This window comes from Limanda limanda, chromosome 3 (genome assembly GCF_963576545.1).
Source record: "Limanda limanda chromosome 3, fLimLim1.1, whole genome shotgun sequence".
NCBI classification, from domain to species: domain Eukaryota; kingdom Metazoa; phylum Chordata; class Actinopteri; order Pleuronectiformes; family Pleuronectidae; genus Limanda; species Limanda limanda.
In genome coordinates this window covers 25,090,885-25,103,176 of record NC_083638.1, presented here as the reverse complement: position 1 = coordinate 25,103,176, position 12,292 = coordinate 25,090,885, and the positions used below count along the sequence as shown (strand labels likewise).

Genomic DNA, 12,292 nt, shown 5'->3' with positions numbered 1-12,292 from the left:
TTAACACACTCTGATTTAAAGGTTTGAATGAGCTACTTGTGTTTCTAACAGATTTTGTTTTTGTTCCCACAGTGACCTGAGCATGAACAACATCACTGAGCTCCCGGCATACGTATTCAAGAACTTCCCCTATCTGGAAGAACTGTGAGTACATGCCCCCGTCTTCTCTCGCTAATGATGTATTTACTCTGTACAATGTTGACATGAGGGCTGGGTTTTTTATGATATGCACCTGGGTATCTCAGTATGCACTGCAAAACACACAGTGCAGCCACACAACATGCTCTTCCTCTCATCTGAAGCAGATAAGCATGACATTACGTGAGGCAACGAATCACTCACCATTCAGGAGTTGTATAAGGGCAGTTTAAAAAAAAAAAAGGTGCAGTAAACCTCAATTAAAAAGATGAGGTCAGATGACACGTACTGAGGCTATGATCATGTGACATCCTGTTTTGGATTCTTTTGCTTTTAAAGGATTATCAGTGTGGCAACAGCACATCTACGCTGTGGGGCTTTGTTGAGTGGCGTACATCTAATCTTAGCGGGTGTTTGTTATTTCTTCGCTCTTTAAATACTCCGCTGTCTGGCTCGCTGCTGCAGGGAGCCCGAGATAAAATCTGTCTACCTGATATCAGGTAACACGCGGCCCTGAGAATTCAAACTGACCAGCGAGCGAGCAGCGGCTTTAGCTCCACTTGGTCTCAGCAGTTTTTTCCTTTTTTTTAGCTCTCGTGCACCTTTTCAGCCGATTAAGTCTTCACCCTCTTCTTTTCCATACAGCACTCCAATCTGCTTTGTTGAAAGGCAATTTACTTTTCATCACATTGTGCGGAGGAATGCAAGACAGGAAGGAAGAGGGCAAAACAATTGTTTCCATAGCAACAAGGCCAAAAAAGCCACCCTGTCTCGCTGCTACTTCTTTCTTGCTTTAAAGCATCGTAACGAATGGACTCTTGTTGGGGTTGTCCGTTTCCGAAGAATGATATTTTGATTGACATATACCGGTAGTTAACCGGTTTCTTCCTGGTTCGTCTCAGTGAACTTTGGTGGATGAGTTTTTTGCTCGGGGCTGAAGGAGTGTCAGTGAACCAGAGCATGGGCCCTGAGGGCAAAGACAGGGAGAGAAAGAGTTGACAGAGGAGGAGAGCAGGCCATCCTCATTCACGACAGGAGTGAAGACAGGGGAGGAATATTCCCTCCTTCGCAGTCACGCAATCTCCTGTGCTTTCTTTCTTCTATGCCAAAGGCACAACAAAGCTCAGCAGATGTGATGACAGGTATTCTCCGTCTCCATCGCAGTTTGTTTGTATTCTTGAAAATAACCCGTGACCAATAGACTATATCTACAGACACCTTTTATTTTTCTAGTCTATTTATTATGGTATGTAAAGCACCAAGGATATTACATTAAATCATTTTTTTTACAGGTTTGAATCCAGTTGAACGAAATCCCCTAAAATCCAATGAGGTCTAATCGATCTTTTAACTGCAGCTTTTGTGAGCTCAACTTTAAAAATGCTTTTGTCAGAATTCTCTACTGACAATTTACTCTACAGACACACACTCACTGGAGAGCCTCTTCTAGTAGAGCCGCTGCCCCATCTACATCACAGGTAGCCACACAGTGAGTCATTCAAAGAATCTGAACGTTCTTCCAGTGATTGCAAAAGCTTTACTGGACTCACTGTCTCTCCAGCACAGAGAGTACTTACTTTCCATACTGCAAGTTTACCCTGACCCTCTGCAATTACACACGTTTTGAGATATGTTGTGAGGGAGGGTTCCTGTTCAGAATTTAAGGGGGGGAAGATACTTTATAAAGATTTTGGAGTTATGCTCTGGAATGTTGGCTCATTGGTTGATTTCCTTGAACCTGTAATAATGAGGCTCTATTAGTTTTTTCAATTTTGAAATTTTCTTTAAAATTTTAGATCACTTTCAAAAGAAATCATGATTTTGCGAAGTGAATGACTTCAATAACTACAAAACCTAAGAGCCTTAACTTCTTCTGTCATAGAGAAAGTCATCAGTGCCATAAATCACAGCAGTAGCTAATATACACATCATGGTTGCATGAAATAAAACACCACAGCTGCTGATTTGTTAAAAACAATTCTCAGATGTATCTTTTGGATTGTAGTTAACTTCTTCTTTGATTTGTTTTTAATAAAAAAACGAGATATCAACCATGTGACATTGTCTGTGGGGAAAACAAATGTGACTTAAAGAGCTATGGCACTTCCCAACTCTTTTATAATGACGAGGTTGTTGAAAACGGTCATATGAACATTGTCATTGAGATCAACAGAGGAAATGAAGTCATCAACCTCTAACTACTACCTTCACCAACCGTGATCTGAAAGGTGTGTGTTGCACATGTGGGAGCATGTTGTGGGGAGCGGGTGCTTGTTTGGGCTTTGCCACAGCGGTTTCCCATATAGACATTAAGTAGTGCTGTCACAGGGAAGTCAAGACCCAAATGCTTTTATTTTGTAATTTTTGCAACTGATGTTCGTGCCTTTACAGCTGTCAGACCACACTTCTGACTTCTTTGTCAATGTACTATTGACAAAGGTAAATCTGTGGGAGTGGTGTTGCACAAGGAGAGGATTTAGCCTTTCCTCAGTGAGATTTAGAACATTCTTTAGCCCCTATCGAAGCCTGGGGGGACAAGTATTGGATTTGCTGAGAGCTGCAGAAGGAGAAGAAACCTGAACACTTTGTCAAACCATGTTTGCATGTGATGATTAGCTTATTGGGCATTTCGTTGAACCATTTTCAAATTTTTTGGCTTTCATATCCTTGTGAAGACGTCATGATTATAACAGCAGATACAGATTTAAGAAGCTGTTGAAATGAATGCTCTCCACAATTGGTTTATTTTAAAATATCAGGTATCCCTCAAAGCCAAATCGAGCTGAATTGACAGCTTATGATTAAGCTGTTGAGCTTTCATATCCACATATGACGGCGTTGTTCAACCAAAACAAATCAAACTGAACTGGAAAAACACAGCATTTTGATCGTGGCGAGCAGTTGAAGATTTGTTGGTTTAGGCCCGTGATGATGAGACATATGGTATTTTACCACATTGTAAATAAATATCCAGTTTAGCTGCAGGTTTCCAGCTGTAATGACACTCAAGATTGAAATTTTTCATAACTGCAACTGTGTCCCTGCAAACTAGGCCCGCTGGCTTATCTTTTTTCTTCAGACGATTTTGTACATTTCACCTTGTTTTTGCTAAATCAATGTTATGAGAATTGCTTTATAGTTATGAGCTGTTGCATTGGAATTGATTGAATTATCTTGATGTCTGGACCAATTTGTTTTATGGGCCATGCACGCCTTGGGACCGGAGGTTCCCCACCCTTGATTTAAAGATGATTTATTTGCTGAGTCTATATTCATTGCATTTTTTTGGACTTTGGTTTTATTAACAATAAACCTTTTCTCCCTTAGCCGTTTTCCTTTATTTAGTATTTCTTCCTTTGGTGTTTGCATTTAGTTTTGTGAAAACTGTATCAAAACTGGTGGCTGGAAACTTGTTGAACCAGTAAAATGTATTGCAAACAAACAAATGTCTACATGAGGGGTACGTGGTCTAACACAGTCAGCCACGGTTCTCAGGCTCACACCCAGCAGCTCCTGTTGCAGGGAATTCGGCCTGGCCTGACTCACATTGCAGAGTGATAAATCTGTTGCTAATCTCTCAGGCCAGATAATATACTTGGGCTCTGTGTGCCAGTCTGCCTGTCCCATGCTTATTTACACCCCTGTTTCCGATACACTTCCTGTTCTAAGCAGGAAAGGGAGGTGTTCCCTGCCCCCTCAAGTAATTTGTGCAGAGGCTCAAGCAGCTGTCTTATGATAAATCATTGACGAACATAACATTTTTCCTCCACTGGCCCAGTTGGCCAGTAGATCAGAGGTTTACTGGCCTCTTGTATATTTCTGCTGGCCTGGCAGTAAAATTCATGAAAACTACTGTATTTTATCATATAACCTAATGATTAAATAGTAATGACAATATATCGCAACACTTATTACCACAATTTCACAATGCAAAAAATTTGTAATATTTTCCGTAATTATTTACATATTTCATAATCAGTGAGTACCTTGCAGTAAATGAGATGCCGATACAGATGCTATGTATTGTTTAGACTGCTGTCTGTGTTGTGCGAATAAAACTCAACTCTATGAAAAATCCACTGCACTCAGCTTTAGTTAGCTACGTTAAGAGTTTACGTCAGCTAGCACTATTAACTCTATAGAGTCACTGAGCAATGAGCAGGTGAAACAGAAGCCCACGGCTGCTCCAATTCTCGCGTGAATAATGATGAGGACTTGTTGCTGTTGTGAACGCGTCCATGCAGAGAACCTCTAGCTATGCATCGTGGTTCCATTGCATCGCCTTGCTTGTGCTGTGTACACAGAACATAGCAGAGATTCACTTTTCACGCAGCATTGGAGGCACCAACCAATCAACTTGTTTCAACAAACACTCAAGTGCAGACACTAGCCAATCAAATCCTGTTCCTGCGAAAAGAGGCGACAGAGGCAGCTGGTGAGCCTGATGTCTGGTTATGGATTTTATTTTCCGAGTACTTCTCTGAAGCATTGCATTAATAGCTAAAATACCTAGCTAGCATGCCTAGTAAGCACGGAAGATGACTGCGTTGTCTTTTCCCCCAAGCGTGGAACTGTGAATTGTTTTCTACTGTCTTTTTAAAGAAAGCATTGACCATAGATGGTTGGGAGGCACAAGGAGGGATGTAAGGAGCGGACACCCATGAAAAGTTCTAATCTCTTCAAGGCGTCAGGAGAAGTGACAACAGGCCATGGGACAGACACATGTCTTCGGCACCCCAGACCCCATGTTCAGCTTGAGAACAGAAACTTGATCTGCTGAGGCGCTGGATGTGTTCCTAACACTATGCATTGCCATATTCAGAAACACAATAAACTCTGTTGTTACGGAATGTTCTTTTTGCAGGAAAGAAAAAAATGGTTTCTGTAGCCTATGAGAAATGTCTTTTTAATATGAACTCAACTTTTTTCTCTCACGCAGACGACTTGCGGGGAATGACCTGTCATTCATCCACCCTGAAGCCCTGTCTGGCCTGCATCAGCTCAAAGTCCTGTAAGCACACAACCTCCCTGTCTCCACCACCACCACCAGTGTTTGTACACTAACAAACACACACACATTCATGGCTGTGACAGCGTGAAGTTTTCCACACACTGGGGGAGAAAGTAAATACTGCAGTTTGTGGCAACATTATGGTGCTGTCAGTCATTGACACCCTAATCATAGTCATACAACATCCCCGTAGAACTGGAAAATTTTCTCGAAGAAAATTGCATAAGTGAAATCTGGCAGCACACACCGTTGACTTGTATAGACATGGACACTGCACTCTGTTGATTCTGCTCTGAGCCAAAAGTTTAAAGTCCTGTGGAGCTGCAGGTGAGGTCTTGGATACCAGACTGAAACACAAACACATGGAAGCAATTTCTATACTCTAATATCAAGTGATTTATACTTGTCACAAATGAAAACAAATTGAAGTATGTTACTGGCACACAGATCAAACAACCCCATTCACATTGGGGTGGGTCAGTTTTTTACAAATATAAGTAGAGGGCGCACAGTTGTTTCTTCATCAGCTGACAGTTTGGAGTTGTGTGTATTTGTTTTAATTTTTAAACACTGATATAGGAAGAGTGTGTCACTTAATTGTGTTGTTGAATTAAAACAACAACACACACACGCAGGGTTTTAGATTGATGATGTGAGTAAAAAAATTGTCGGTTGAGTTAAAAAATAACCATTTTGTCATTATGCCTTCAGGATGCTCCAGAATAATCAGCTAAAGACTGTTCCCAGTGCAGCCCTGAAGAACCTTCAATCGCTCCAGTCTCTGTAAGTCATACACCCCCCCCCCCCCCCAACACACACACTCATGAATAAATGGGGAATTGTCTTTTATAATCCTAAGTGGACCTTTCCATATTAGGGAAAAACACACTGTTATCGCAGCAGAGACTTTGATAACAATTTTGTCAGGTGAATGTAACTTTGTTTGGTGGTACAGTCAAACATTGCCTTGCAGCAGCCTCAGCTCAAACATGTCTTTTGAATTGTTGGCGATGGTTTTTTTGATGATTCATTCATTCATTTATTTTAATGCAACAGATCACTCTATGATAATTTCAAGACATAATGTCACTCCAGTCCAGTTAGTAAGTTTTATGTAGCTGCAGTTGATGAGTTATTTTGACGTAAGCTCTTGGATGGAAAGTTAGACTGCAGTCGTCAGGGCTGCTGTCAGATACAGCTCTGCGGTGTATTTACACAGCCGACTATCCAAACTGAAATTCATGGTGTTTGTGCCAAAGTAACAACCACATTCTAGACAGTTACTCACAAAGATGAGAAAATAGTCACGGCAGTAGTGGTGCTGCAAAGCAATACAAATCATTTCTACTGATGCGTGTAAAGATCATTTTGCTAAGAAAATTTGCAGAACTAATTTATGCTGAGGTTGGTTTTCAGTGGAGTTTAGTTTGAGGCTACTGCTTCATCAGTGTAAATCATGGATATAATGCACTGAAAGAATGATCCCAATTCAGATTGGGCTTTCATACTTTTTGCCTCAGCAGGGACACGATTCAATGTATGACAATGTTGGTGAGTTGGTCCTCCATCTTATCACCTATAGGATAGATCCCCTGAAGGTTGTGCCATCATCAAGCAGCTGACATTTGAAATTGGGAGTGAAATGTTTTAGTTTAGGGCCATCATCAGGTAAATTCTTTAATTTGTCCAGTACTTCAACTGTACTTTGTGTTTAGTGCTAATTAGGAAATAGCACGAAAACACATGTTAAGATGGTGATGATGGTACAGAACAGCATGCTTACATGGTTCGCATTAGAGATGATCTGTATCTGGAAGTGAAAAATCTTATTGTGCTCATTGTTATGCTATAGTGCAAAGCTCTGCTGTGCTTAAGTGAAACCTCTTTTAGCTGCCAGCTTGGTCGTAGACTCCTTATCGTTTTAGACAAACACAGGAAACTTTATAAATCCTGAAAGGTTTTGCTCCAGACAACATTTTAAATCAATGTGAACTCTGGTAACACCGTGACACTGGGACAGTTTCAGATTTTCAAACATGTTGAGCATCAGATTAATTCAACTGTTCGTAACTAATTCAGACAAATTGTTGTTTTTCACTGAGACAGTTCAAATGTTCTTGTTTACTATGAGGCTGCAGACATCACTGTTTGTTCAATGTTATTTCGCTGGTAGAACAACAGTTTGATGAGGGTTAAAACTTCATTCGTCCTCCAAGTTACACAGTTCAAATGTCATTATTTACACATGGACATTACTGATGTCATGTCGGGGCGGCTCCACTCGTATCACATACTTTACTCCTGCGGCAGTGTTTGTTGTTCACTAAGCCCGGCAACAGCCCATTGCTAATGTAGGTCAGTCTTATTGAGCAGATCTAACTACGCTCTCTTCATGTCGCATTGTTGAGTTTTTAGGAGCTTATGTGTTGACTCATAAACATTAGCCCTCTCTCAATTTCCTCCTCCACTCACCCTCACTCTTCTCATTGTGTCTCTGTGTCCACTGTCTGTCAGCTGCACTGAGACCATAACATTTACATGTCTTTATTTGTGCCACCTCCCTCCACCACTGAGCTTTTTGAGTTTGACAGGGACTAAAGGAGGAAGGGATCCAGCTGGAGAAACGTCCTGAAAACTCAGCCCTCGGCTATTATCACTCCTCTATATCCCTCCTCGCGTCCTTTACTTCCCCTCTTCTTTTTTTTGTGCTTCTCTTCTTTTCTTTTTAACAGATGTCTCTTCTCTGTGAGGGTTTTAAGGTCTGTAGCTGAAGTAATACGCTTTGGCAGAGCCAGGACTTGGTTTGTATAAAGCCTTAGAGAGCTAAATGTCAATCAAGACTGTTTTTCTTCCAGCCCAGACACTTGAGGAATTTTGAGGGAGGGCGAGACATTCGGTGAAGGAGGATAGCAGGAGAAAACGGTGCAGTGATGGTGGAAGGAACACTTGAGCAGCCGTAATGCCCTTTACATAAAGGATTTTCCCTTTCTTACAACCAAGGTGTAGGCTTCTGATCAGGGTTTAGAGCTCTCTAGTACATTATAGTCCTTAGTGAATACTAAAACATTGGATTCCAGAAAGACAGCATCAAACTTGACATTGATCTTTTTTTTTAATTGACCGGTAAAGATTGACAGATTAACTTATCACGTGGTCGCCCAATAAATTTAATCATAACATCCTCTTAGTGCAATTATGATTTGTAAAATTAATTTGAAGGATCAAGAATTTCTATTGGTGAGGGCTTATAGATTTTTCAGAATTTTCAGAGGTAGAGTTAAATAAGACTTTGTGGTTGCAAACAGGCAGCAGAGGTACAGAATGAAGCTCAAACCTCGGCCTGCAGGGCCTACTCAAGATGTAAGTCCTGAGTTGAGCTGCTGACCCTCTGCTTCAAGATGAATGATTTGATGTTGTTGCAAATGCCACTTGGGCCTCTCCTTTCATTCTGGAGGTATTCATGATGGGGCTAATGGAACACACCTAAGAATTAGATGCTGCCCTTTGCTCTGGTGTTCTGAAGAAATGAGCATGGGTGTGGTTGAAACAAATTAAATCATTGAAGCTTAGTTAAGTCCTGCAGATGGATTGTGGGAGAACATTGGGTCCTGTAGCTGTGCTGCACGAACTTTGTGATATGTGACTTTGACAGACTCTGAGTGACAGGTACACACAGACTAAAGAGTGAAAGATAAGTTCTCACGTGAGAGAAATAACTGCAATGATGCCACAACTGGAGCAGAAACAATGAGACCTGACAGCCTTCGTGGACAGTAACAACATTATGAGAATTGTGATGTTGAATGTTTTGGTTCATTATGAAACTGGGGTGGAGGCAAATAAGAACAGTGGATAATCAATGAGGAAATATTTGATAGTATCTTTAAACTATCAATTCTTAAATCACAAATGCACTGTCCCTCCAAGAATGCATTAAACCTCAATCTGCAAAGTTAGATTGAGTTGTTGGGAAGAATCCTGCTGCTTTCAAGACATTTATAACAGCAATCAAATATATTTGTCAATTTAAGCATTGTGTTAACAAAATTAATCTGTGTTTTGCAGTCGACTGGACGCGAACCATATTACCACGGTTCCAGACGACAGTTTCGAAGGCCTTCAGCAGCTGCGTCACCTGTGGTTGGATGACAACAACCTGACGTCTGTCCCCGTCAGTTCTCTGGGTCACCAGGGAAACCTTCAGGCTCTTACGTTGGCGCTCAACCGCATCTCGTACATACCAGACAACGCCTTCGCAAACCTCACCAGTCTAGTTGTGCTGTAAGTTTTCATAAGCTACAGGATATTTATTTAACCTATTTTTCTGGCTACCCAGTTGAACTGTATAAACTTACCTCGTCCGGTGAACAAATAATACTTTATTTTTGTTGACATCAATTTGTACAAAAACACGTTTACATCCGTACAATATCGAAAAAACACCCAGAAGAACAACCTATGTAATGTAATATGTATGTAGATGAGGTTTAGTGTTCATGGTTTCCTTCATTCATTTATTCAGAGATTATAGTTAAACATTATGACATTTCAAGCTTTTCAGTGAGCAGCTTTTCAAACGGTTTTCAGAGTCATTAAAGTGAGAGCTTTCTCACGACAGACGAGGAGAAGTGTGCACTCAGGTGTTCAGAGACCTATACATTACATAACCCAGCAGGAACAACCTGCTCGTGTACCTTTTTAAAAACCTTAATTAACCAGGCACATTGACTGAGAACATTCTATTTACTAAAATGACCTGAGGCAGAGCTGACGAGGTAAAAGACATTGGGCGTCAAGTGGATTAGGATATTTCTCAAGTTGAGAACATGCACATGCAAATCCTCTGTGGTTCAATGAGGTCGGTTTAGTTTCTGAGCCATGTAAAGAAATGAAAGAAGCTGTAATTCCTTCTCACTTGTCTATACATTATCCACATCATTTTATCACCACAAATTGATGTGAACGAGTTTTGCTTATGTTCGCCTTCTGCTCTGAATGAATGTTTCTACACCTTTCACTACAAATGGGATATTTTGGATAGAGATAGCACTTATCAAAGTGCACTGGCACAGGAATGTTTGAACCAGGCTGAATACTGTATTTGTGCATTAAGTATGTACGGAATAATGGTGAAAAAGTTGCCCAACTCTTATAATAATGTAAAATCAAGATTACCTTGTTATTTTATGCCTGGTGGGCAAAATCTAAAACCTTCCATGAGAGAATCTTGTACACATACTGTACGTGTGTCTCAGCAACAAATCTGATGTTGTTATACATCCACACAACCACACAGAGACAAACACACACAGACTGAGTGGTATTGCTGCAGGGTTAGTATAAACATGTCAGGATAAACAGGAAGAAGAGACCTTGAATCTATTAGTGCAGGAAACTCCTCTGCATATACACATACAGTATATCCACCTGATTTCACAAATCACAAGAATGTGGAAGGAATGTGAAAGATAATTTTGTATCTGTCACAACATGAAAATCTGAAGATGTGTGTAAAACCGCTCCTGCTTTTTCAGACATCTCCATAACAACAGAATTAACGAGATAGGAGACCACTGCTTTGCCGGACTGTTGAACCTGGAGACGCTGTAAGTGGACCTTCCTCGTACAGTGTGCATCGGTTTCAGTGTGTTTGTGCTTGTGTGTGCTGGCGGCTCCCCCCACCCACCTCTGCTCCAGTCCTCCAGACATCATTGTGTCCACTTCCTCCTGTAATTGCTCTAGAATAAATAGAGCAAAGTACATGATGCTTATCAAATCTGCCCTCCCACTGTTCCCTTCCTCCTGCCACACAGCCGCACCAAATGTCAAAGAGCTACTCTAGAACACACAGATCTTTACAGATGTCCTGAAACACTCCACATTTTTTTAATCCAAACTTCCAATGTGATACTTTTGAAATTAATGCCCTGTCCCAATTCCTCCCCCTGTATATAAAGTGCCCCTCGCTGGGAGTGTCCCCTCTTGACCCAGTCTCTCACTCAGACTGTTTACAGGCTTGTTTTGAGTGATTTTCCTGAAACACTCATCACGGCGATTCAATGACATTTTCATTTGCCACTGGATTAAATAGATATTCCATCAACCAGTTTAATTTCTGTCTACCCCTTGGTTTTTGGGGGGGTCCTTGATACACTACGGTTGAAGGGGTGTTTGAAGGGCTAGATGGCCACTACCCCTACATCAATCTGAGAATCAAGAGAGAGAGAGAGAGAGAAGGAGGCGCAAGGCCAAGTGGAAAACGAAGGGGTAGAGCCAAGTGGTAGAGCTAGGGGGTGAATTGGGACAGGCCAGTTCTTCAGTCCTGCTTTAATAGTATTAATGTGTTTTGGAGCTTAAGCTGCTCTCAGGCATTCACCAAAACAGCTCTTTTGTGATCTGTTATTTAATATTTTGAGGAGATTGATCTGAGAAGGGAAGGTTTGGTTAGAATCAAAGAAAACTACATGCATCCCGTTGTCCTAATTTTATTATTCAATGGACAGAAAATTTACATAATTTAAGTGATGGTGTAATTTTAATTACATGTCCAGAAATGTGAACAGGGGTTTTCATTTATTAGACATTTTATAGACATAATTATTGATTATTAATATATTAAACATTGAGGATAGTAAAGATTAACTACAGCACAAATTTGGAAGTTTGTCTGTAACACAATGTGTCAGGAATAAGATTCAGTGTTGAATCAGTGCGAGTCTGATACTAATACAACAGTATGGACTCAGGATCATGTGGTGTAGTTTAATGTGTATTGCTGCTTAAAGAATTAAATTATTCAGAGCAGATAACACGTCTAGTAGATCTTGTTACTAGGATTATAACATTTGTAATCTTAGTCCCTATTAATAAGTGTGTGATAATGAACTGACCACAGAAAGAACCAAATAACTGAAATCATAGACGTTTTCGTTTGGGCTTCAGAGGGATGGATTTGTTTTGACATGAGGAAACTGCACTGACTGATTCCCCCTGTTTCTCTCTGTGTTTCACCCCAGAGATCTGAACTTCAACAACCTGATGGTTTTCCCCAAAGCTATTGCGGCTCTGCCCAAACTGAAGGAACTGTGAGTGCATCGTCCTGTCGCTGCTGCGGGGAGGAAATGTTTCCTACTTTTGTTTTGA

General features: G+C 40.8%; 1 protein-coding gene across 2 annotated transcripts in view; it reads left to right on the top strand.

Annotated features, from left to right (window-relative positions):
* lgr4 (leucine-rich repeat containing G protein-coupled receptor 4) overlaps window positions 1-12,292 on the top strand; it is a 29,795-nt gene that overhangs the window by 8,235 nt on the left and 9,268 nt on the right. The window contains exons 2-7 of one of the 2 annotated variants that reach the window (XM_061068727.1): window positions 73-144; window positions 5,078-5,149; window positions 5,861-5,932; window positions 9,215-9,430; window positions 10,684-10,755; window positions 12,166-12,234. In XM_061068727.1, the coding sequence (XP_060924710.1) occupies window positions 73-144; window positions 5,078-5,149; window positions 5,861-5,932; window positions 9,215-9,430; window positions 10,684-10,755; window positions 12,166-12,234 (573 nt within the window). The remainder of the gene's footprint in view (window positions 1-72; window positions 145-5,077; window positions 5,150-5,860; window positions 5,933-9,214; window positions 9,431-10,683; window positions 10,756-12,165; window positions 12,235-12,292) is intronic. The other variant, XM_061068728.1, reaches the window with a different exon arrangement.